General features: G+C 48.9%; 1 protein-coding gene across 3 annotated transcripts in view; it reads right to left on the bottom strand.

Moving 5' to 3' along the window:
• Nucleotides 1-25,629, bottom strand: part of TMOD1 (tropomodulin 1) — a 79,130-nt gene extending 53,501 nt beyond the window's left edge. Inside the window, exons 1-2 of one of the 3 annotated variants that reach the window (XM_019729186.2) lie at nt 25,573-25,629; nt 6,365-6,530 (exon numbers count right to left, since the gene is read on the bottom strand). In XM_019729186.2, coding sequence (XP_019584745.1) covers nt 6,365-6,484 — 120 coding nt within the window. In that variant the 5' untranslated portion in view covers nt 6,485-6,530; nt 25,573-25,629. Of the gene's footprint in view, nt 1-6,364; nt 6,531-25,319; nt 25,493-25,572 lie in introns of those variants that run through there. The other 2 variants (XM_019729185.2, XM_074330749.1) reach the window with 2 other exon arrangements.

Here is a 25,629-nt window from a genome sequence, read left to right as displayed (position 1 = left end):
ATTTATTTTCGAGGGGTATTAATCCCCACCTGTGAGGACCAATCTCATAGGATCCTTGCGGAAATTTTATGAGATGATGCTCACAAAACACTTAGCATAGCACCTGGCATATGAGAGGATCTCAAGCGAGAATACTAGTTATTACTATTATTTTATTAATATTATTATTGTTATTATTATTATTTCAGGCTTTGCAGGGGGACTGTTGTTTTCCATTATTGTTTTTTTGGTTATAGCGTGTCACAGATTCCCAATGGCTGACTCCAAAGTCAACTCTTAGGACCCAATTTCTTTATCAGGTTGGGATTACCTCTACTATCTCTCCTACAAATATTTTGATCTTTTTTACTGATCTTTTTTGATATTTATTTACTTCAAAAAATATTCTTCCTTTTCCCCAAAGCCTCATTAACAAGCAACATTTATAGTTAATTTCTTTGTATTGGTGGTTTCTTTCTTTTTTTTTAAGATTAGTATTTAGAGTAAAAATAACATAGCTTCAAAGGAAATTGAATTGAAATAAAACAAGTTGCTGACAACTCCCCACCCTGTTCCCTTCCAGGCCCCATCCCACACGTGTGCAGAGGGGGTTAACAACATAGGCTACTGGATCATAACTGTGGAGGCTGGAATCCCAGCACCACCCGTGTTGCATCCGGGGCAGGTTACTTCATCTTTCTCAGCCTCAGTTTCCCCATCTTTAAAATGGGGCTTATAACCAAACCTCTCAGAAGACTAAATGAGGTCATCCACGCAGGGCTTTGCCCATGGCATACCCAGTCAATTTTAACTGCCTGTTGATCCTACAAGAACGTGTGTACTGCTCCCTGCACAAGTCAGTGTGACTTGCCATTCTCCAACATCTCCGGGCGTTGCCCATTTTCCCCACTGCCTGGTTGGTACAAAGGCAATCTGAACCCAGGAGTTGGCGCAGCTTCAGAGCAGCATCCACTTAACTCCAGAGAGACGAGAAAGGGCAGATCCTCTTGGGGAATCAGTCAGCAGCGGATACTTTTAGCACAGGGAGCATTCCTCTCCCGCGGGAGTCCAAGCGCAACAATCTCATGATAAGCTCGAGTTTTTCCAGGCCGCAGAGTGAGAGATAGAAAGTTTCGGGGACTTTTTCTTCCAAATGTGCACAGGCTTGGAATCCTCTGCTGCAAACAAAGATGTTTTCCAACTCCACTGCATTGCACTCTGTCACATGATACTGGAGCTTAACAATTGCATCACTGAAAACATAACCCCCTGAAGTGTGAGCTGACTTCAGGTAACAAGGCTGCCAGGAATTGCTCATAAAATCACAGATGGTTAGAGGGAAAAAAATTGTAAATATATGTGATGATGGAAGTTAACTAGACATTGTGGTGATTATTTCATAACATATGCAAGTATCAATTCATTATGCTGCACACCTAAAACTAACATAATATTATGTGTCAACTATCTCTAAAAAAAAAAAAGAAAGAAAGGAAAAAAGCGTGGAGGCTTAGAGCCGGAGGGGGGTGTCAGAGGTCACCTAGGCCAACTGCATCCATTTTACAGACAGGAAAACAGATCCAACGAGGGAACAGCATGTGCCTAACAATAAGAAATTGGAAGCAGAGCCAGGAACGAACATGAACTTCTGCATCTCAGGTTGTTTCCAGAAGGAAAGGAAGATGATTCTGCATATGGAACCCTCCCCAGTACAAAACCAGAGCACATTTGTGGCTCAGACTGTCTTCTGGGGGGGGCTTCCATCAAGTCTACCATGGAGTGGCTAAGACGTGAACTCTTAGAATGACGTCATGGCTCAGCCACCGCTTCGTTGTGGGACATGGACAAATTACTTCACTTCTGAGCCTTTTTCTTTTTCTTTTTCTTTTTTGGTCTGTAAAATGGGGATAACAGTGTCTGAATCATAGGAATATGATGACGGTTGAATGATTTAATATTTTCCAAGTGCTTAGAACAGTGCCTGCACACAGAAAGTGCCATGTAAGCGCTTGTTAAACAAAACAGATAGAGTACCTTGTTTCCCCGAAAATAAGACCTAGCCAGACAATCAGCTCTAATGCATCTTTTGGAGCAAAAATTAATATAAGACTCGGTATTATATTATATTATATTATACCCAGTCTTATAGTAAAATAAGGCTGTGTCTTACATGAATTTTTGCTCCAAAAGACACGTTAGAGCTAATGGTGCGGCTAGGTCTTATTTTCGGGGAAACATGGCATAACAGATTGGACAGTGGACCTGGGTTCTGGTCTGGTTCTGTTTGGTCGTGTGACCGAGAGTAAGTTTCTTCCCGTCACTGGGCTCAGTTCCTGCTCTGTGAATTGGAGGGTTGAACACCTGCTAGTCCCTGTGTCCTCCCCAGGCCAGCCAGCTCCAAGGCCTCTCCCGGCCTGCATACCTTTGGCCTCTCCCTTCTCTGTGATTTCAGAACGTGGGCCAAGGGCGGGTGAAATGCAAGCTGAAATGTTTGTGCTCTCAGAAAGCAGGGAGGCCCACTTGATCTTTTCAAAACTTGCATACTGACTTGCAAATCAGGTAACAGAGACATCTCAGTGAAGGAGCCAATTGTGTGACTGGGACAAAAAAACCCACTGGACTCTGTTATCTCCTATCCTCTCTCTGATTTCTCTTTTCTTTTCCTTGAACTTAGAAAGAAAGAGATCTTTGAAAATGTCCATTTTGAAACCACAATGGTGTGAGAGTCACAGGTCTCAGATTGCCCAGCCTCACTCCTAAATCCAAATAAACAGCTACCTTCCTCCCGCCAGAGAGGGAGGTACATGCACTCAGGAGCCTGTTAGAAATCTGAGTCTCCATGCCTGGGCCCTGTGACATTAGGCGAGTGGTCAGCTCTTGAAGCTCTAGGTTCCCCATTCCTTCAATGGACACAAGAATTCCTTCCTGTTAATTCCCTGGGAACAGACTCAAAGGGAGCTGGCTGTGTGAGAGGTATAGAGGCCCTGGGAACTTGCTGCTGGGGCCAGATACCCTGATATTTGGGGTGGGGTACTGTGGGAGCCCTTTGCCAGTTTCAAAGTGAAACAGAGCTCCCAGCTGGAAATTAAGCAGTCCTGAGGGGTTCCATTCTTGTTCTGAGAGGGCTCCTCCCACTGCCCCTCTCCACTCTCAGGGCTGATGCTTCCCTCTGGCACTTGTCATTACCTGCCCGATATGCAGTCACAGCCTAATCTAAGCTCATTTTTATCCAGCGGCTCACAGCAACTCCAACAGCCCCAACGGCTAGAGGAGGCAAGCGCTGCAGGGTCACTGAGGGTCTATACTCCTCAGTCCTTGAAACAGCAAGGATTCTGCAATGGGGTGGAAGGGTCGTGGAGAGGGGCAGGGGCCCTTTCTTATCTTCAGAAAAGAACTCTCCCCCCACCAGCTGGGCAGGACGACGGGAGCTCCCACCTCGGCCACTTCCACCTCTCTCTCACTCACCTCCCTGGCATCTCCTCCAGTTCACCTGTCCTCTGAGTCACTGCCCTCCAAAGGCTCCCTGGGCCTGTTGAGAATAACCCCAACTCTTCAGCAACCCCTCCCTTCTTTATCTAGCCCAACCCCCCTTCAGGCTCATCTAACCTCCACGGAAACCACACTGAGACTCCCTGTCCCAGCTACCTTCTATACAAGAGCCTTTGCTCATGGCCTTCACTCAGCCTAGAATTCTTTGTTTTTATCCTTGCCTTAGAAAAATCCAGGGCCCAGTTCCAGTACCACCTGCTCTGTGAAACCTCCCACCAGTAAGAATGAATCCTCCCCCTGAGTCCCCGCCTGCCTCCATTTAGAACACAGATTATATGCTGGCTTCCTGCGGACCGGACCGAGCACCTGAAACACAGAACCCCCGCCAGGCTCCCCTGTCGGTGGCCAGCACAGGGCCTGGAGCCTGGCAGGTAACTGAGCCGTGTTTACTGAGTTGACTGTAAGGAGCTACATCCCCCTTTTGTTCTCACTTTTTAAAACTGTTTGTTCTGGTCATGCTACGTGGCAGTGATCTAGGATAGAATAAGAACAGAATAATTTTATAGCCATAAAGCTGGAAGCTTGATTGTTTCTTGTTTTTAGTGAAACTCAGGCTAATGGGGAGCCACAGTGCAGGGGAAAGAGGAGCAACCCAAAGTTCTCCCACCAACACGGCCTTCTAATCAACCTGGGCTGCCCCATCTCCTTGTGGCTGGGCACCGTGAGTCGCGAACAGCAAGATGACGGCATGCTGTCAGTCTACAGGGCCTAGGACCCAGGACCTCTAGACAAGGATTCTGGGTGACCAACAAAGAACTCACTTAACCAAATCTGGAGATAAGACCAGGTTATAAGCTTATGGAAGCTTGGCCCTGAAAGGAACAAATCAACTCCATCACTTCATGGATGGGGACAGAGGCCGAGGCAAGGACAGCAACTGGTTCAAGGTCGCATGGAGTGTAAAAGACAAGGCCAGGGTTGGAACCGGGACATCTAATGTCCACTCCTGTATTTTTCCTGCTAACTTACACTCCCACCACTGTGATTACTTGAGGGTTAGGAAAATGGTGCAGAAGTGTTCTTTTTTTAATAGATCACCATTGAACTAGAGTTGAGCAATGACAGGTTTTTTTAAAAGGCATGAGCTGTTCCATTTTTAGTTTTAAAATATATCAAATGGAAAATTCAATTAATTCAGTAACATTCATTATCTACCTTCTCTGTGCTGGGTGGGCACTGACCTGGGTACCTGGGATAGAGATACAGGACGAAGGCCCCTGTCTAGTAGGTGACCTAGGAATCCCTCTAGGCCTGCTCATGGCTCCACAGTGGCTGGGAAAACCACAGATGTGACCTGGGAGCCTCCCGCCTCTAGATGCTGTGATCCTGACGGTTGAGGCAAATTCTGAGCATGAAACACACTTCTGAAATGTGCCACCTATGGAATGCAATGATAAAAACTTCAGACTAGTGAAAAGGACTCTTCTAGTCCTTTATTTCTGAGCTAATTCAGTCCATGACACCTGTTCCCACCATCCTGACAGCGAGCTGAATAGAACAGTGGAACAGGCTTTTGCAGGCTCAGTTACAGAGCTAGCTGTGTGGCAACACCTTGCAGGGCTGGGGCAAGGTTCTCCAGGAGAACATAAATGCGCCGAATCAATGTGCAGCACCTGGTGGTGCTTCTTCCACAGCCAGGATTCCGGGTCCAGGAATCAAGGACAGACATGGAGTGACGCCATTCACTATGACCCGTAGAGACTCACTAGCAAAATGTGTGCTTCCTGTTTTTGTGACCTCATGCTCTGCTGGCCTAGAGGTCTCAGTTCTGAAGGGACGAATGCTTCCATCAGGAGACACAACAATGATTCCACTGGACTGGAAGTGAAGCCTGCCACCTGACCACTGTGGGCCCCTCTGAATCAATAGACAGACAAGGAGTTTCTGTATTGGCTGAGCTAAGGGGAAATTGGACGGCGGCTCCACAATGGAAGTAAGGAAGTCTATGGCTACAATACAGGAGATTGCTTAGGGCTTTCTTAGTCTTACCATGCCCCATGATTACAGCCAATGGAAAACGACACAACACAATCCCGGCAGGATTAATGACCCAAACCCTTCAAGATGAAGGTTTGGGTAACCCAACCAGGCAAAGAAACATGACCAGCTAGGTGCTTGCTAAAAGCAAAGGGAATACAAAATAGGTAGTGGAAGAAGGTAGTTATAAATACTAGCTACAACCATGTGACCAGTTAGAGAAACAAGGACTGTAATTGTCATATTTCCTCCTTATTTTGTTATGAATATGTTTGCGTGTATGTGTGTGTCAGTGTTAAGCAAATATCTTTGTTTTCTTTCCTCTCTTATTCTCTTATTGTGTAACATCAGCTGTATTGATTTTATATCATAGTAATTAAGTATTGCTAATCTGACATCACGATACTTAAGTCACGGGATATCAAGAAGAAGAGCAGAACTGAAACATTGGCTCTTGCCCCCTGGGTCTCAAGCCTGCCCGCCTTTGGACTGAAACTACACCATCAGCTCTCTTGGTTCCCAGGCCTTTGGGCTCAGACTGGAACAGACCCATGGGCCACCCTGGGTCTTCAGCTTGCTGACTGCAGACCTTGGGACTTGTCAGCCTCCATAATAGTGTGAGCCGATTTCTTAACATAAATCCCTTTCTATATGTATATACGTCTATTGGCGAACCCCGACTGATACAACACACACACACACACACACACCCTACAAAAGCACTGTTATTCCAGTGTGATGGTCATAGAAGAAAAGAGGGAGTGGCAGCTTCAGGAAGCCTGCACCTGTCCCTCCCCAACGTGGGAATGGTTGCTGTCCCTGCCCCTGTGACAACATGGTCCCCTTTAGCACTACTCACATCAGGGTCTAGCTCATCCAGCTCATTTTCCAGGGTCCTAAGCTCTTCCTCTGTTAGGGCTCCAAGGATTTCATCTTCATCCAGGTCACGGTATTTCTCTAGTTCTCGTCTGTACGACATTGTAGAATCTGTCTTTGTCTTCCGAGTTTCTGTGCTGATCGAAGACCTACCAGAAAGAGAATGATCTTAGAGAAACCCTTCTTGGATTTGCTCTGTCAGGGCAAATAAGTGCTTGTCATTCCCATGGTGGCCTGGGCATTATTCATGAATCGGCAGGATAACAGTTCCTATAATGGCACACTGCAGTAAGTTGGACTAATAAAACTGTGTGAGGTAAAAGTCCTGAGGGCATGTGATTTAATGAATCACAATTGATTGTACCGGCATGACAACTAATTACGAGTAACAGGTGATTATAAATGGCGTATGACTGCCTGAACACTGTTTTATTCTTCAGGTAGTTTAAACAGTTTTCTGTACAACCCTCCGCCCTTCATCTCACACCCCTAAGAAAATATGAATGCTGGAAGCTCTACCCAAGCTGATCTTAAAGGCGGGCGGGGGGTGGTGGTGATAACTGAGCAGTTGCTGCCTGCACGCTCTTTCCCTAAAACATCTCATTGAATCCTCACAAAAAACAGCCAACAGGAATAGCTAAATCTTACTACCTAATATCAAGCTGTGTGTTAAGCAATTTACAAGGATTTTCTAACATAACCCATTTTACAGATGAGGACGTTGAGCTTAGAGAGGTTGAGTGACTCACACAAATCACACTACCAAGAGGTGGCAGAACCACCATTTGAACCCAGGTCTGCTGGCTTCCCGAGCCCAAACCATTGTATCCCAACAGCTTTTTCATGGAATCACCTGATGTCCTGACCAGAAGGAGACTGCCTCGTCCAGACCTCACTTCTTTCCCGAGGGAGCTGGCTCAGCAAGAGGAATGGGCCCGTGGGCGCAGGGAGCCCGGAGTTCATATCTGCCACATCCCAAGCTGCTCTGCTTTGCTAGAAAAGCCTACTGCTCGTGTCCCAGGGCATATATGATACCCAACACTTGTGTCTGGATGCTGTCTCTGCTACTTCCCATAACCATATTTTCACACCTGTGAATTCATTTGATCCTGACGCCACATCCTATAAATTGAGTGTTTTAACTAAAACCATTTTATCAATGAAGAAACTGAGGGGTGGCTTAGGGCTTATCTCAGGACTCTCGTCATCAGACCACATTGCCTCTTGCCTAACCTGGGAGACACAGCAGGGCCGTAAGCCCTTCTGTCCTCCAGCTGGGCTGACACTGATAACATGACAAATCCAGCTCACACGTCACCTCTGTGAAGCCTTAGTGCCTCCTCACTAGGCAAAGCTCATGGCGGCCATAGCACTGGGTTTACACCTCTCCACCCACACAGCTTGCATGTCTGTCTCCCTCGGCTTCCGCATGGCAGGGTCTGGGTTTGCTTCATTGGCTCTCCTCACGGCCCAAACCCAGGGCGAAGCAGGAAGGTTTTTTTACTGAAATGAACCGAATTCCAGTTCTCTACTTGCCATTGTTAGTACAGTCAGACAGCCCTGAGGAGATTCTGGATGTTGCATATAGAATTGGTATTAAGGGTTGAACTGTGTCCCATGCCCACACTCATATATTGAAGTCCTAACCCCCAGTACCTCGGTAGCCCAGGTCCACATTGCAAGTAAGAATTTGACATTACTTGGAAATAGGGTCATTGCAGATAGAATTAGTTAAGTTTAGATGAGGTCATGCTGGAGAAGCGTGGGCCCCTAATCCAACATGAATGGTGTCCTTCTAAAAAGGGGAAACTTGGACAGACACACACAGGAAGAACACCATGTGAAGATGATGAAGGCAGAGATCACGGTGATGCCTCCACAAGCTAGGGAACACCAAAGCTTGTCAGCAAACCACCAGAAGCTGGGGGAGAGGCTGGAACAGATCCTCACAGCCCTTGGAAGGAACCAACCCTGATGATACCTTGATTTTGAACTTTTAGCCTCTAGAACTTGGAGACAATACATTTCTGTTGTTTAAGCCACTCGGTTTGCAGTACTTTGTTTGCCCTAGCAAACTAATACAATCAGTATCATCTTCTTCGTATCCGTCTGTATTTTTAGACCCCTCCATGCAAACAAGCAAACAAAACCCATGGCTCATCTGTGAAATGACTGGTGGAGTTTTCCAGAGTAAAGGGAAACGAGAACTAGGAAAAGACAACCAACTAATCAATCAAAAAGATGGGTTAGTTGTTAATGAAAAACGATTGAAGTAATTAAAAATAAACTAAAACTGTGTCCCATGCCCACATTCATATATTGAAGTCCTAACCCCCAGTACCTCAGTAGCCCAGGTCCACATTGCAAGTAAGAATTAAGCTAACAGAAAAAGCCTCCATTTCAGAAAGCAAGGATACGTGTTATTAATGGGAGTTTGCATGTGTGGACATATTTGCAGGAGAAATCCAAGTGTGTGACAGCTGGCTTGATAAGAAAGAACTTGCTTCCCAAATACAGAAAACCCCAGTGCCATCCTTTTCTCTAAGAATGGCTCCGTTTGGCCTGACGTCTTCCTTTGACCAGACCCCAAGAATGCAATGTGCAGACCATAAATGCCCCCCACCCTTGATTCATTTCTATTTACTTCCAAAGAAAGCAAAAGCAGCTGACAATGTTCTGGTATAGATGAAAAAAACCTTCCCGAAGGCTCTCAGAGAATAACCTAATTTGTCTTTTCCTGAGAAGAGCCAGGAGAGGATCGATGGTCTCCAGCCTGGGTCTGAAAGAAATCCTAGCGAAGGGGTTGGAGGCTTCCAGAATCAATTCCCAGAGACACCTCTGACCTAGCATCATTTAGGTGGGCTGCAAAACATATTTTTGTTGCTCAAACAGGTTTTGGGTTACATGAAGTTCCACAGGACTCTGAGCGGTAGGACGTCTCAAAATTTTTGGTACGCTTCCACACACTGGATGTATCCAAGAGGGGTAGGTTACAAGCAGCATTTCCCAGTCCTTTTGACCATGAAACCATGTCTCTGAGCAACTACTGGAATTGGAATCTCATGAACCAAAGTTCGGAAAGGAGCTTTCAACTCACCTCTGGGTCACAAGAGGGAGCCACTCAGACTCACACAAGAAGGGACTTAGGGACAATAGCAGCTAGGACAAGTTGGGGGCCCTGGCAGCTTCCCATGCCTGTGGTCTTTTCCAGCAGCCTCATGTCCTAGATGATTTGCACTAGATCAAAAGCAGTAGAAAAAGCTGTGCACGGACCCTGGAGAAGGGATGAGCCAGGAAGAGAGAATAGGGGAGAGAGGAATCGATATCAAAGCCAGCTTAGGAAACAGGAACTGGGAAGGAGTGGAAGGAGAGAAGTAGGTAACAACTACAGGGCCCCTGACGAGGGACAGATCTCAGTGGCAGGCCATCTCCAGAGAGGTCACGCTGAGGGGTACAATCATGGAATCTCCTGAGGATCAGTCTTCCTCTTAGGGCTTACGAGGAGGTTAACAATCCACTAACACACTCCAAGGTGCTGTTGAATTTCAAAAGTCCTATTTCAGAAAATTTAAAATGCCCTTTCTAATGTCAAGTGTCCTGTGAATATTACAAAGTGATGAAGCATTACATTAAATAAGCTGAGAGGAACGGAGAGCTCCTAAGGTAAACGCTGAAGCTGTCAGCTTCACGCCACACTCATCTACTTGGCTCCCAGGGGTGGTTTCTCTAAAGCAAGACTCTCCTGTGGTCGGTGACGTGTGGAAACTAGAGGTGGGAAAGAGACAGTGTGGGAGAGAGGTGAAACCCGTGTGAGCCCACGGCAAGCTCGGCCTTAAAATATAGCTTGGAAGACATGGTATTTTATAGCTGTTGATAAAAGGTCTTCGTTTCCTAATAAAAGAGGTGTCATGGATGGACATAGGCCTGAGAGATTCGTAAGACTTTGGTTGGAATAGGAGTTCTCACAGTAACTTCCCAGAGGACACTCGAGGAGTTCCTCTCCTTCTCTAGGCCTCTGTTTGCTCATCTGTAAAATGAACATGAATGGACTGGGAAATTCTGCATGAAACCTACCCCTCTTGGAGACATCCAAGCATTGGATCACATGGGTGGTCTTTAAACTGTGCCCAGGAAAAAGCTCAGGCTCTGAGCAAGCCCTTCTAGGGTCCCTGCGGGGGTTAAGGAGGAGAGGCTAAGCAAAGGGGCTCACCCCTGATTTATTTGGGGTTCCACATAAGATAGCTCTTGAAGAAAGGATTCAGCTGCTAAAAATAAAAAGTTGAAAATCACTGGACTGGGTTTCTTTATCCATATAGTGAGAGGGTAACAGTACTCACCTCCTAGGGTGTTGTGAGGATTAATTGGCAACAAGCAAATAAGGTATAAAGCTTGGGGCTATTGTGTGGTCAACACAGACTCAACAAGTGGGAGCCATTATAATGACGCTGGGGCTGGAGTTGCCACCTCTTCCCAACCCTGCTCCCCCATATGCCACAGCAGACCCTAATTTCCCTCAGGTAGGGACCTGTCTCTTTTTGCCTTTATGTCTCGGTGCCTAACCCTCCGCCTGGTGAATGTGCTAGTAGGGAATGAGCACGTTCGGGTTTGGGTCTAGCATCCTTGGGACTTTGGGCAAGTCCCTTCTCTTCTCAAATCCTCTGTTTTCCCATCTTTAAAGTGGAAAGCTCAGACCAGGTCTGGGAGGACTTGCAGCCCAAGAGGGGAGAGACAGAGAGGAAGGGGGTGGGGTGAAGCTGCCAGGGCCCCCAACATGGCCTGTCCAAAGCAAAACAGCGCCTCTCTTATCTGCTTTCTAAGCTGGGTCTGAGAAAGAGCTAGTGAGAAAAATGAAAGGGCAGCTCAATAAATTTAAACCACATTCAAAAACTTAAGTCTTCCAAAGCTGGTGTGTATATTACACTAACAGCACATCTGGCCACCCTGCTTCTCAATTGTGGAAGCCTTAAGCCACTGCTAAATATGAAAAAAACAAAACCACACAGAATTTACAAGCTGTGCCAGGAAATAAAACTAGGCGGGTTGGACAGTAAAAATTAGTGGGTCAAGGGCTAAGGCCATCCATTAGGAAGTTTCAGAAGTAAAAGCTCTAAGACAGGCAAGCTCCTGGAGTACCAAATGGGCTTTTAAATCTCTCGGCAAAGTGGGTCCCGTCACTTCTGCTAATGGCCTCTCCAGCATCCTCCCCTAGGGGAACACTTGGGGAGGAGGTGCTGGAGTGGCATCTTGATTTATGGACTGTACTTCCCGGAGGTCAGGAGGAGCTGAGTCACAAGTTCGAATGAATATTTTCTAGTTATACCATTTTCTTATTTCAGCCACAATGACCGTCTTAACGATGGGCGAAGAAAGGTTGATTTACAGAGTTGATTCTTCATACCCCATCTCCTTTCTTTGTCCTTCTCTTTTGGAAGACACTTGGCTAAAGACATTTCTACCATGATCCCTCTTCACTGAAGCCTGCACCTCTCTCTTCCCTTGGCTTCAGGGACACAAGAGTGCCTGCGACGTCCCCTGTTCCTTCTGAGAGAGCTGTCTCTCCCCTGCCCTCCCTCAAGGGGCACCTCATGGAGGCAGCCATGCTTTATATCATGTGACCTCTCCTCAGCCCATTGGACAGAGTGGGTACCTGGCTCAGTCAGTGACCTATGAGGTAGCCTGGGACAAGAAGAAAGGATACGTTGGGTGAATATGAGTTCCTTTATTTATTGGCATTTGTATTAGTTTCATGGGGCTGCCCTCACAAAGTACCAAACCAGGTGGCTTAAACAGCAGAAATTTGTCTGTTAGTTCTGGAGGCTGGAGGTCCAAATCTAGGTGTCGGCGGGGTTGGTTCCTTCTGAGGGCTCTAAGGGAGAATCCCTTTCATGCCTCTCTCCTCGCTCTGGTAGCCTCAGGCATTCCTAGGCATAAGCTGGCGGTCTCCCAGTTCTGTACATGTCTATGTCCGAACGTCCCCTCTACATAAAGACACCAGTCATACTGGATTAAGACCTACCCTCACGACAATATCTGAGCTTGGTCATCTGCAAAGACCCTATTCCCAAATAAGGTCACATTTACAGGAACGTCTTTTGGGGGGGGATACAGTTGGACCCAACAACAGCATTGAACTGGGACATAAGAATGGGGCAGGTGGCAGCAGAAGCTGGGGGTGAAGAGAGGTGACTATGATGAGCATGGGAGGCTGAGAACATGAGGTAAGAGACGTGCAGGGCAGGCGGGGTCCTCATGGGATGGTGACTCTCGGGACTGAGAGAGAGCTGGAGAGCATCACGTCCCCGGAAGTGCCCAGTCCCTGCTCCCGCGGGCAGGATTACTATGGCTCATGTTGGATCCCCATGAGGCCCCGTCCCCCCACAATTTAGGAGGCCCACTCCTCTCCTCACGCTCCCCTCATTTCACTCAGGTGCTGTGAATGACTCCTTGGTTCCTTGCAGACAAACAAGAGCGAGAGCTCAAACACTCCCGGCTTCCCTCCTTCCTTTCCGTCCCCTCCTTCTCAGTCTGATGCTGATGCGTCCTTCTTGGCCCATCTGTTCCCCTGGGCTCTGCCCTCTTCCCACTCTCACACTTCCCCTGGGGCTTCTTATCTCCCATGTGGGGTCTGTTCCCAGAGATAAGCTGATGACTCTCCGATGGTCTCTCCAGCTCAGGCTCCTTGCTGGGCACTTCTCCTGGAGTCCTTCAGGCTCAACGTGCCCAGCCCTGAGCACGGTCCACCTCCCCACCACCACCACCTCCCCACCTGGGGTCAGCCTGAACTCTTCCCTTCCACTCCCCCTCCTCTGGCTGGTCTGCATGCCGGTCCTTCCTCTCTCTCTCTCTCTTTCTCTCTCTCTCTCTCTGTCTCTCTCTCGTTCGTTTTTATAATTATGATAAAATATACATAATATAAAATTTGCCATTTTAAGTCTGTAGCACTAAGTATATTCACATGGTTGTGCAACCATCACCACCATCCATCTCCATAAATTTTTCATCTTCCCAAACTGAAACTCTGTCCCCATGAAGCACTAACTCTCCATCCTCTCCTCGTCACTGCCCCTGACAACCACCATTCTACTTCCTGTCTCTGAATTTGACGACTCTAGGTGCCTCATCTAAGTGGAATCATACACTCTTGGGACTATTAGGTTGGTGTAAAAGTAATTGCGGTTTAAAAGGTTAAAAATAGTTGCAAAAACCGCAAGTACTTTTGCGCCAACCTCATAGAATCCTCTCTCTTTGACATCCTTTGCATCTGTCCCTTCTCCCCATTTCAGGATGCTTACCTTTTTTAAAAGCTATGTTATCAAAACAGCCTCCCAAACGGTATCCCTGCCTCAGTTCTCTTGCCTTCCTGTCCACACTCAACTCAACCTGCAAACGATCTTTGTGAAAATCAATTCATGAGCTGAAAGCCACCGCCAACAGCCTCCATTATGACAGACAGAGAGCAAACTCCCCAGACCACTTGTCCCTGAGCACCCCAGAAATTTTAGTCCTCTGGGCTGTGCTCAAGCAGTTCTTTCAGCCTGAGGCACCCGCCTCCACGCAGCCTGAAGTCGCACTAAGTCCTCAGAGCAGTGCCCCTCCACATAAGCCCCCAATTTCCTTATTGGTGAATGGTGGCCTGTCTCCCACTCTTGTGTGCAGCCCTGTGCAAACGGTGCTTCCCCGCCCAGCAGAGGAGACTGTGGCTCCCACACCTCTCGGCCCCCAGGCTGGGTGGGTGAAGGCGGCAATCACCTTCCCAGCTCCACACCTCAGTGCACAGCCCTGACCTGGCTCCGAGTCAAGGTGCCATGACTGCAGGTCCGTCGGGAGACAGCCCCTGGGACAGACCCCCAGGAGCCGGGTGGACAAATTCTATCCCAGGCCAAAGAAAGGGAAGAAAGCCAACCGGCCCTCCACTGGGGAGGGTGATGAGGTGCAGAAGGGGCAGACACGTGGGTCACGAAGTTTGGGGGCACATACCTTCCTCAATGTTTGTTTCAGAACAGGCTCATAAAATGTGACGCAATAATTATACCAACAACCACTCCAGTGTGCAGAGACGTTTGCAGCTTACAAAACAACCACCACTTTCATGCCTGCAGTTTCATGTCACCTGCACGGCAAGAAGTGAGTGTGACTTGGGGTGCGTTGTCACCTGTGATGGGACCCAGAAAGACAGGGAGAGGGATAGGGCTGGACCAAGAGGGTGAAGGTCTCCCAGCCATCTAGGTCCCAATGCCCTGCCTTCCCGCTTCCCCAGGGAGCCCGTGTGAGGCCTGAGCTGTGCCCCTCCCCTGCTGACTCTCCCCGGCAGGCCCGCCTGTGGAATTGGCTGGGTCCAGTGCAGAATAAGACCGTGGGGTTCTTTGTTCAATGACAGGACCAAAGTGCCGTTCAAGGTACTCAGACACAAAGGTTTTCCTTTCTCTCATGATCTCTCTCTGGATCTGTCATGGAGTTTATATTTAATTTATTATTAGAGTTGCCATTTACACAGGTGTCCGTTTGCTTCGACTCAGAGCATACACACCAAGTTAGCTGGCAGCCAGTTTCCCTCCCCTGCCAGATGCAGGGCAGACGCCCTGCCCTGGTGGGGGGTGAGGGGGGGCAGGGAACTGAAGCCAGGCATCTCTCCTTCCCATGGGCCACTACCCTAGCACACAGAGCAGGGTGATCCCAAGGCTATTGCAACCTCTGTGCAGGATACTAGGTGCCTGGAACAGGGCTGGAGCAGAGGTTTGGCCTGCTGAGTTGCCAGCTGAATGTATGGGGGGAAAGCAGGGAGCCCCAGTGATAGCGGGGCAGGGGTAGGATGGGGAGGCTAGCGGGACCTGGGGGAGCCAGGACGCGAGGCAGCCAGAGTCTTATAACCCATCCTCAGGAAGCACAGCGGCAGCAGGGTGTGGGACCGCGTGTGAGCTGAGGCTTCAAGCCCTGGGACGTGTTCCATTGTCCATGGGGCTTCACTTAAACATATAAACCCAAAGATAAAATGAAGAATTTCCAGAAAGTGTCTGCAGAACATTCAATGAAGCACAGGGTCCTTCTGAGAGCAGGGCTTTGTGCAACTGCATAGCCTACCGCCCATTCCCAGTCTCTTCCCAAGACACACACCCTGAAGGCCCCAGGGCCAGGCTCAGCCTTGTCTCATCCGAGATGGTCCTTTTCTTCTCTAGTATCTTCCAACCCATTGGAATCTCCAGTCCCCGGGGTCTATAGGAAGCTGGGGACACTGGGCAATGGCAGAAGGAGCACTGGGATAGAAGTCAGGGGACCTGGTTACAAGTCCTGACTTTGGTTGAGGACTTGCTGTGTGACCTTGAGCAAGGTGCTGTACCTCTCTGGATCTCAATTTCCACAACCTAATTCATTGAGTGAATATTTATTGAGGCCCCACATTGTGCAGGGCATGGTGGGCCTTTGTGGGAGAGACAGAAATGAATAAAAGAATCCCTGGCCCTCAGAAAGCTTACAGTTAAGTTGGGAGGATAAGACACACACCAAAATCCCCGAGCTGGTATCACATACATCATGTCTTCACCCACCACCCTCAGAGAGGGTGCAAGCTGGGCCATCAGCCCTGTTTTACGGATGAGCCTCCTGTCGGGTCAGCCTGGTGAAAAGTGAAAGCTTGGACTGGAGTCGCACACAGCGTGGTAACGGCCCTGCCCTGGCTTTAACTGGCTGGGCAGCCTTGGTCCTGCCCCTAAGGGTCTCTGAGATTCATGGATTCACTTAAGTGAGGGCATAGCAGGTACCTCTCAAGGGGTGCTGCAAAGAGGGGATGAGATAAAGGAAGATGTGGTTCGCATTGCTGAGTTGCATCCCCCCTTCTTCAGCCCCACGATGCTGCAGCCCAACAAGCCAAGCCCATGAGCACTAGCTGGGGGGACACGCTAAGCATGAGAAAGATGTAGCAGTTCTCAAGTGACTGTCCCCCCATCGTAAGTCAACAGCGTGAGGCGTTGTCCCCAAAAGTTATGGTGTGATCCCAGCTGCATTAATAATAGCACAGCGACCGAAGCCAGGGGATGACAGTCTTGCTCGGCTTCATGCTGCAGCTCAGCGCTGGGCTCCCACTCTTTCACTGGAGGGCCAGTCTTTTTTCTTTTTAAATAAGGAATTTGGTTACATACAGTCAAGTGCAGGAGTAAGAGTACAGTTCACTGAATTTTCCCGTATGCACACACCTATGTAAACACCACTCAGACGAAGATGAGGTGACATTTCCAGCTTCCTTATACCCCCTCCCAGCCCATCCCCCCAGGGCAACTACTATTCTGACTTCTCAAACCACAGATGAGCTTTGACTGCTCCTGAACATCATATAAATGGAAAAATACAGTGGGTATGTGGCTGTTGGGGAGGTGACAAGATGAGGTGACAAGATGAGACGGAAGGCCTGCTTCTATCACGAAGAAGAGGTTTGGGGCCACTGAGTGGGCAGGACAGGCACTCAGAGACCAGCTAGCTATCTTTCAAAGGCTGCTTTCTGGCCTGTTTACATTGATTTTCTCTGGCTGATCTCATTCTCTTAGTCATATGGGAAAGTACCTTCTGAAAAAGCAGAGAAACTAAACCCAGTGTGTGACTCCATCGCTCTGTGCAGTTGCTACGAGCTCCGTCCCAGGGCACCGGGGCCTGGAAGGTCCGCATGTCCATCAGAGTTGTCAGATGGTTTAAATGAGAAAGGCCAGTGTGTGTTTTCATTTTGCATCGCTTGAGGTCATCGTGGTGTCTGAGTCACCTCTCGGGTGCTACAGGCAGGTTCGTTGAATAAATGAATGAATGAACGCCTAGCATTCGTTACTGGCTTTGACAGCCGTAAGTGAAAACCACTGGCAGCAAGCTGCTTGTAGAAAAGCTTGGGGAACTCGCTCCTATTCTCTTTCTCCATTTTGCAAACACAGACTTCGTCCCCTTACCTCACAGCAGGTGTTAACGTAAGATGAAGCTTTATGAAGCACAGTTTTGTATTTTCTGAAAAACCAGTATAAAATTAGCATGAGTGATGCCAAAAGGTAAATGGCAAAACGGGAAAGATATTTGCTGCACATTGAACAAAGGGCTAATTTGTCTAATAGACAAAGAGTTCTTACAAAAAATATATATAGAGAGAGAACATCCCAGTGCAAATTTAGGAAGAGGAAAGGAGCAGGCAATTCCCATAAGAATCCAAGTGGCTAATAAACCTATGAATAGATAATGAAGCCCATTAATTACAGAAAAGTCAATTGAGAGATGAGACATCAGTTCTATCAGACTGACAAAGACGGAAACGTCTGAGCCTTCCCAGAGTTCACAAGCTGTGCAGGAGACAAGCATTCTCAGAAAGAGGAGAAGCCGCCATTGGTACACCCTCTGTCAAGGCAAGTTAAGCCGTATCTGCCCAAATGCACACACCCTTTGACTCGGCAATTCCATTTCCAGGAACTTATCCTACCAGCTTACTCACTGAACTGTACGACGATGGATATACAGATTACCTGGCTATTACCTCAATTAGCAAAAATACTGGAAACCACATAAAAGTTATCAGTAGGGCACTGGGTAAATTCTAGTGTAGACATACAACAGACTACTATTAACAGGTTATTATTGCCCGCCCCGTGTGTCACTGCACCCCACAATAACCAGCACAAAAACACAGACCTTCCATACTGCACAACAGGCATAGTGATAGCACTTTACATGGATTATTTCATGTAATCTTAATTAACTCTGTGAGGGAGGTACTTTTTATTCCCATTTTACAGAGGAAAAAACCAAAGTGCACTAATCAGACTGTCTTAGCTTCCTAGGGCTACCATAACAAATTACCACAAGCTAGATGGCTTGAAACAACATGAATTTTCTGTAGCCATTCAGAAGGCCAGGAATCAGAAATCAAGATGTCAGAAGGGTTGGTTCCTTTGCAGGCTCTAAGGGAGAATCTGTTCTATGCCTTCCCGGGTCTCTGGTGACGCCGACAATCCTTGGCACTCCTTGGCTTGTACCAGCATCTGTCCAATCTCTGCCTCTGTTGTCACGTGGCCTTCTTCTCTGCCTGTGTCCTCTCCTCTTCTTATAAGGACACCAGTCATTGGATGTGGGGCCCACCCTAATCCAGTAGGACTTCAACGTAACTAATTACATCAGCAAAGACCCTGTGTGCAAATTAGGTCACATTCTGAGATTCTGGGTGGACATGACTCTGGGGGTGGGGACACTACTTAACCCAGGACACTGACCACGGTCACAAAGCCAGTAAGTAGTAGAGCCAGGTTCCAATACAGGCAGGCAATAGGGCTGTACACATGTCACACTCCATGCTGCCTTCCCATAACAGCCCACATTTATATAATGCTAGCCACCTCCCAGGTACTGCCTTAAGCATTTTACATATAATAACTTAGTCCCCACAGTAGCCTTGCTTTATAGATGGGGAAACTGAGGCATGGGGAGTTATAAATCACCTGAGTTTACACAACCAGTAACTGCAGACCTTAGATTTGAACCCAGGGACGTGGGCTCTAGAGTCCACATTTTTAATTACTGTGCTAAGCTGCCTTCCAATCTAGAGTTCCATCATGACAATATACAAAGAGAGTTAGGGACAAGAAAACATTTCTCTTTCCTGAAAAATGCGTGTTCTTTTGTATCAGACATGACATGTCCTCCATTTCCCCCAGGCTGCCATAACACATCTCAGAGCTGATTTGAGTGTCCAAATACAGTTGCCATCTTCAGCCAGGTCAGTGGCATAATTTCCTCTCCTTATTCTGTGTTGGGTATTCTTACCCTGGGCTTCTGATCGCCTTCAGGGGGATCCACACACACACTGAAATGATAAGCAAATTGTTGGGTGTATGGACATTCTCACTTTTCTAGAGTTTCTTTACTTCTCATGAGAGTCTCAGAGTCCTATGACCCTAATTTTCAGGTTTTCTGCCCTGTCCTTTTCAAATTTCTAGTCTTACCAGTTATGTTGCCTGTGCAGGTTTATTTTAAGCCACCTGAAACCCTTTTAATGGTGTAAGTGGAATGCAGTATAAAAACCATAAACAAATGCATACAATGCTGGCATCCAATCTGACTTTTTAAATCTTCCTAGGTTTGCATGGAGGAAGTCTTCCTTCAGGGCTCCCCTCCCCTTGTCTTCCGAGTGGTTTTGAGGGGAAATCTGGGTGCCCATGCCAGCACGGGCCAGACACTCATTCTGTGCACACAGATTTGTAGGCAGTATGCAGCGAAAAAGGCAATTGGACACAGGAGCCTCGAGTTCTGGAGCTCAGAGGAGGTTCTAGCTGGCCAGGAACTGGGCAGTTTGACTTAAAGCCCTGTCTGGGCCTAAGTTTCTGCAGAACGCAAAGAAGGAGGGAAAGCGGAAGAAGGTAGAAATAACCCACTGCTACAAGGCCTGACCGTTCCAGAGATGTGCCCAAGTCGTGGCTGGGGCCTTGTCCTCTCCAGTGTGACCCACCATGTGGCCCACATCATGCCCCTCCCACCAATCACGTGCCCCATCGCTAGTCCCAGCCCCATTCCCACCTTTCCCATGTGCCCCACCTTGTTCTGTGCACCTCCGCTACATGCCCCATCATGCTCTGCATGCCCACACATGCTTCATTAAAAAAAAACACACCTCAAAAACAGAAAGAGATCCTGCTTTTGAGTCGGCTTAAATGAATTTATGTGTAGATTTTAATAGAAACCTGTCTTAATACAATGGCCAAGGGAAAACTCTTGAGATAACTAGAGTTCATCTTGGTGCTCAAAGCGTGGTTGTCTGTGTATGCAGGGTGAGCATCATATTATGAGGTGTTTATTAGAGCTTATTAGGAATTATTAAACTTAGTATTTAATAAGCTTATTAGAACTTACTAGAAACATGGAGCTTATTAGAAATTCAGAATCTCAGGCCCCTCCCATGCCTACTGAACCAGAATTTCCATCTTTAACAGGATCCCGAGTGATTGAAATGTTAATGAAGCATTACTACAGAACATAAGGACTCTCATTTCTCAAGTTTACCAAACCCTGGAGAGCAATTTGTTTTTTCTGGAATACACACCCCAACTGGATGACCCGGAACAATTCCTATTGGGGTTTACTGTCCTAGCTACAAAAAGCGGGTAATAAGACCTGCCCTTTTCCTTACAGGATGACTGAGAGTTTCAAATGAGATCATGGATTTGTTCTATTTATTGTGATGGGTTTGACAGGGGCTGCAGAGTCATTGGGGAGCAGAATGGGGGTGGCTTCTGCTCTGATGGAGTTGATGATTTAGTGGGATGGGAAAACATGGAGATGCTGGTCGGTGATGTGTGATTGTTAGGTTATCACAGGGCTTTCATGTGCTTGCTCTCCGATTCATTCATCAGTCAGTCGTTTATTAAAACATAAAGTGCTTGCACTATGCTGAGCTCTGATCAGAAATCAATGAGCCATAACTCTTTTCGGAAGGAGCTATCAGTCTAGTCAGAGATAAGGATGTGAGTGGATGACTACATTTATAACACACTATGGTGGTTCCCTGAGCTCCATTCAGGGGGCTGTGGGAGCACAGGTGAGGCGATGAGGAACTTTGCTTTAAAGGATGCAACAAGTTCGCTATATTGAGCAGCGAGAGAACAGCATTCCAGGCAGAGGAACAGCAGGGGCAAGGTAGAGAGGCATGAAGGTGCGTATGCACCGTGACCACAAGGCAAGGAGAATGTGTGGGAATGCCAAGAGATGGTTTTGGAGAAATAGCTTGGGGCCAGGTCATAGATGGTCCTGGTGTTCGATGCTAAGGAATCTGGTAGGAAATGGGGCATCCCTGAAGGGAGCGGAATAACACAGTCCATAGCTACATTTCACAAAGAGCTTTTAACAGCAACATAGAAGAAGAAAAGACTTGAGGCAGAAAGACTTTAAAAAGGCTCTGACAACAGCTCGGGGAGAGATGGCAAAGTAATGGATTGGGGTAGTGATTGTGGGGATAGGAATGAACAGAAGAGATACTGAGGAAGGTAGAATTGGCAGGACTCGACCAAATGGATAGGGCGGTGAGGGAAAGGAGGTTTCCGGCTCGGTGCCTGGCTGGTGGTGTTACTGTTAACCGAATGGATAGTGGGGGAGGACTGGGTGATGAGCCCAAGTCTGGACCCGTTGGTTGTCAAGTGCCTTTAAAATGCTTTGTTGGCTTTGCCCAATTGGCAGGAAGAGAGCAGTCCAGGCTAGACACATGGATTTGAGTCGTGAGTTTATAGAGGGTGGGTAGAACCAGGGGAGTGAATGAGATTGTTGGAGGGTGTGGGGGTGAAAAGAGAATAGGGTTGAGAGTGGCACCAACACTTAAGGATGGGAAGAGATGCGTCCCTGAAGGGCGCTGAGTGAGACTAAGAAGCATTTCTGCTTCTCTCAGTTCTCGCGGACATGGAGAGTGAATACCCCAGGGGATACAACTCCTCAGCCACCAGAATCGTCTCCAGAAATGACCCTGGGGTGAGTGGTAGCCTTGAGAAGAAGAACGGAGACAGGGACACGTGTGCCGGACTTGCCTCCCTCTCCTTCCCACTTTCCTCCTCATGCACAGTAATGTGTAGCTCTTTCACAAATCTGTTTTTCTCTGAGGAAAAAAACACCCCAAAAAGATATAAGAAAAACAGAAACAAAAGAAATACTTGAGCTTGTTTAGTTTTTCAGATCAGACAAGGACCCAGCACCTCCTAACTTCAAAGAAACCCTCCCAGACATGTCCTAGGTTGACTTCAAATGATCTCATTCTTTCATTATCATTAAGAACAAAAATCGTGATTAACCAAAGGAGGATTCTACAAAACCAAACAAAAGAGAGGAAATGATTCTAGAATTATGCTACCTGATCCGTGTTCTTTTTCTGTAGAAACAGGTCTGTGGCTTTATAAGGATAATGGCTCCTACCAGCCAAATAATTGATCTATTTGGTGTTCTGGCTTTAAGCAAAAAGTGAACTGGCCTCTTTAGAAATGTTGGCAGCCTGGCTGGTCCATTAGCAAGACTGAAAAGACAAAACATTGACTGGAAAAGGCCATTATGACTAGGCTCAGCAGGAGTCATTGATAGATGATGTCATTTCAAAAATAAGCAAGCCAAGGTCACGAGGCCCCTGGGCAGTCAAACTACCCTTCATGGCCCATCATCACCCTACTTTGCAGATACTCAAGTCTGCCAAGGAGACACAGGATGTGAGCCAGAAGGGCTTCATTTTACCCTTTCTTTGCTCAGCCTGATTCTAGAGGAATGTGATTCTAGAGCCTGTGACATTCAGCAGGTCATTAAGGAAGCCCCTTGATCCTCCCACTTGCACAGCTCTTCAATTCTCTTTTCACCTGTTCCTTTCTCCTGGTCCTTCTCTGCCTCTTCTCACACTCCTCAGCCCAGAAGCACCTGCCTCCCCTCTCTGCCCTGTCTCCAGCTCCTACTATTTTCCCTCTCCCTTCATTTCTCATCCAAGCTTTTAGAAAGCGTTGTAGGCTGTCTCCACTTGTTCAGCTCGCACTAGCTTCTGACTCTTCCCCTCATGAACACTAATAATACCATTGCAGGTACCAAGCCCTGGGCTGAGGGCTTTCTCTGTATCATCACCCTTAATCCCCACAGCAACCCCTGGGAAATGGGTGCTGTTATTATCCCATTGTACAGAGAAGGAAACTGAGGCTCAGGTGGACAGGTGGGCTCACTAAGCCCAGGAAGGCAGTAGCAGATCCCGTTTTGAACCCTCTGCCATGCCCCAGCCAAACTCCCCCATGACTCCCTGCCAGTCCTGCTGCACAGCAACTAGCACTGCGAACCTCTCTCCTGGCCTGACTCTTGGGGAGCCACTTTCTCCCACTCTTTCCCTCCTCTTCACAGAGTCAGCTCCCCCAGATTTCATCCTGGCACTTCACGTTTCTTATGCTAGAAAGTCTTCCAGGAAACTCCAAGCCCTTTTGATTCCAGATCCACTTGACACCATCCTGCCCACCCCTTTATTGCTCAAGGTCACTCTAAGTGAGCGGCAGAGGTTCATACTTCTCCACAAGTCCACCTTGTGTTACTCGGCCGCCACTCCCTACCCCGTTTTTCGTGTTTTTGCTGAGCAGGAAGCAGCCCTACCCTGGAGGAGGGAGAAGGTGTGAGACACTGATAAGGTGGGCGGAGGTTATTTTTAGAGGACACTGACTTTCCACTTAAACTAGGAAGAACCCAAGGGCCAAGACCTTCTAAAACATGGGTTTGCAAGACTGGCTCCTTAAAGGGAACCAACACACCAAAATAAATAGCGGTGTTCCTTGCTTTCATTCTCTGCCTGTTAATGTGGCTCGAGCTGATGAGAACCTATTTGTCTCCATTTCCCTTCAATTCTGTGAAGCTTTGAGATGTTGTCAGAGAAAATATATACTAGAAAGTAAAGTAGAAACAAAAATGAGACTTCGGGATGAGGGTGCTATTGTTTGAGCAAGGGAAAGTCCTGGAAGCAGCAGATCAAAGAAGAGGGAGCATTGGTGGGATGCTCACAGATCCCCAAGACCTGCCTCAGCAGCAGAAAAGGTCAGGAAAGAGAAGAAAAAGGCTGGTGGAGGCTGCAGACCTCCTGGCACATCCAGCAGCGTTTGACCTTGAACAGGGGGGCTCTGTGGCCCTTCCCAGAGAACAAAATGGCTGTCATCACTGGGTGAGAGATGGAGATTTTGGGAGTGCTCCCTGTAAGGGCCTGGAACCCGGGATAGGATCTGGTTCTGTGATTCAGCCATGAAAAAGCTTGGGCTAGGTCATCTTCAAGAGTCTGAGAAGGCGACAGTGGAAGCCAAGGCAGGGTCAGTAAGAGCAGAAGCGATGGTGACGGGGGTGTGTGCCTGTTCGGCTCCGAGGCCGCACCATAGGCATCCTATGGACAGGGAAACTGAGGCCAGCGAGTGGCTGGGCTGGGGCCTCTGGCCCTGCCCAGCTGTTTGGGTCTAAAGCTGTTTGAGTCACTGGCAGTGCTTTGCGAAGATGGTGGTTGCTACCCGGGAGAGCTGCCCATAATTAACGTGGGGCGCGCTTCCCAGGGGGCGGATGGCCCGGGCTATTCCGAGGGTTCTAGGAGGTCCCAAAACACGACGAGTCAGAGAACTGACAAAGTGTCGGGTTTCCGCAACCCCTCCGGACGTGCACGACTGTGCCCTGGCGTCTCAGGCCCGGAGCCGGTGAACAGGTGGGGGGAGCGCCAGCCTTCAAGCGCGCACCCTACTACAGTCTCACGGCTCTGACTCCTAGCTGCGTCGCGGGAACCAAATCCCGCCCCTACCAATGGAGACACTGAGTCCCACAGCACAGAGGGGGCTTTGCACCAAGGCTGGCAGCCAAGGAGCTCCTGCCTCAGGCTCCTTTCCGATCCACCGCGCGTATCGTGGTACTTGAAACCTCGTTATCTCCCGCAGTTTGGGAAACTTTTCCTGCCACAAACGCGCAGCCCGCACCCCAGTTCCACGTCCACCCGAGCACGTACATCTCCACTCCCACCCCCAAATTCTGGGCAGCCGGAGGGGCGGCCGCGCTTCGGTGCGGGGCTCCGGCGGGCACCTGTACCTAACTGAGCGCCCGGGGCGCGGAGCCCCGCCACGCTGGAGTCTAGTCGGGGAGGACCCCGGACCCCGCGCTGCTCTTCGACGGCCCCCAGGTCCTTCTCCTGTTTACAGACGCGGTGCTGAGGTCCTGAGAGGAGGGTGCCCTAGCCAGGACCATGCGCGCCGAGCGGTGCGGACGCGAGCGCCAGACACCGGACCCCTAGACCCGGCTTCCCAGCCCTGGAGGCAACCCGAGGCGGCAGCTATTTATAGAGGAAGCCACGCTCAGTCCCTCTTGGCGGCGGCGGCGACAGCTGAATATTTTGCCCAGATATGGCTGGGGCCCCGGCGCGGGGGCAGGGAGCCCCGCGAGTGCGAGGGAGACCCCTGGCCGGGTGGGGGGCTTACCAGACGGTAGAGCCGCTGGGGTTGGCGCGGGCGCAGGCGGCGGCCGGGCGAGCGCAGGCGGCCGGCAGACCGGCGCGGGCGACGAGCAGTGGGCAGCGCGCGGGCGAGCGGGCGAGCGGAGCGCGGGGCTGGATGAGCTCCGGTGCGGCCGCAGGCGGGCGGGCGCTGTGGGCTCCGGGGGTGGGAGCCAGGGGCGGGGCCGGCTCCGCGCTGTCACCGCGCCCCGCCCAGCCCTCGCCCTCTCCCTCCTTACCTCTCCCTCCACTCGGGGGCGCCGAGGCGCAGCGTACAGTCCCTGGTCGCGGAGAGA

This window comes from Rhinolophus sinicus, linkage group LG04, assembly GCF_036562045.2.
Source record: "Rhinolophus sinicus isolate RSC01 linkage group LG04, ASM3656204v1, whole genome shotgun sequence".
NCBI lineage: Eukaryota > Metazoa > Chordata > Mammalia > Chiroptera > Rhinolophidae > Rhinolophus > Rhinolophus sinicus.
This window is presented reverse-complemented; position numbering and strand designations above follow the sequence as displayed.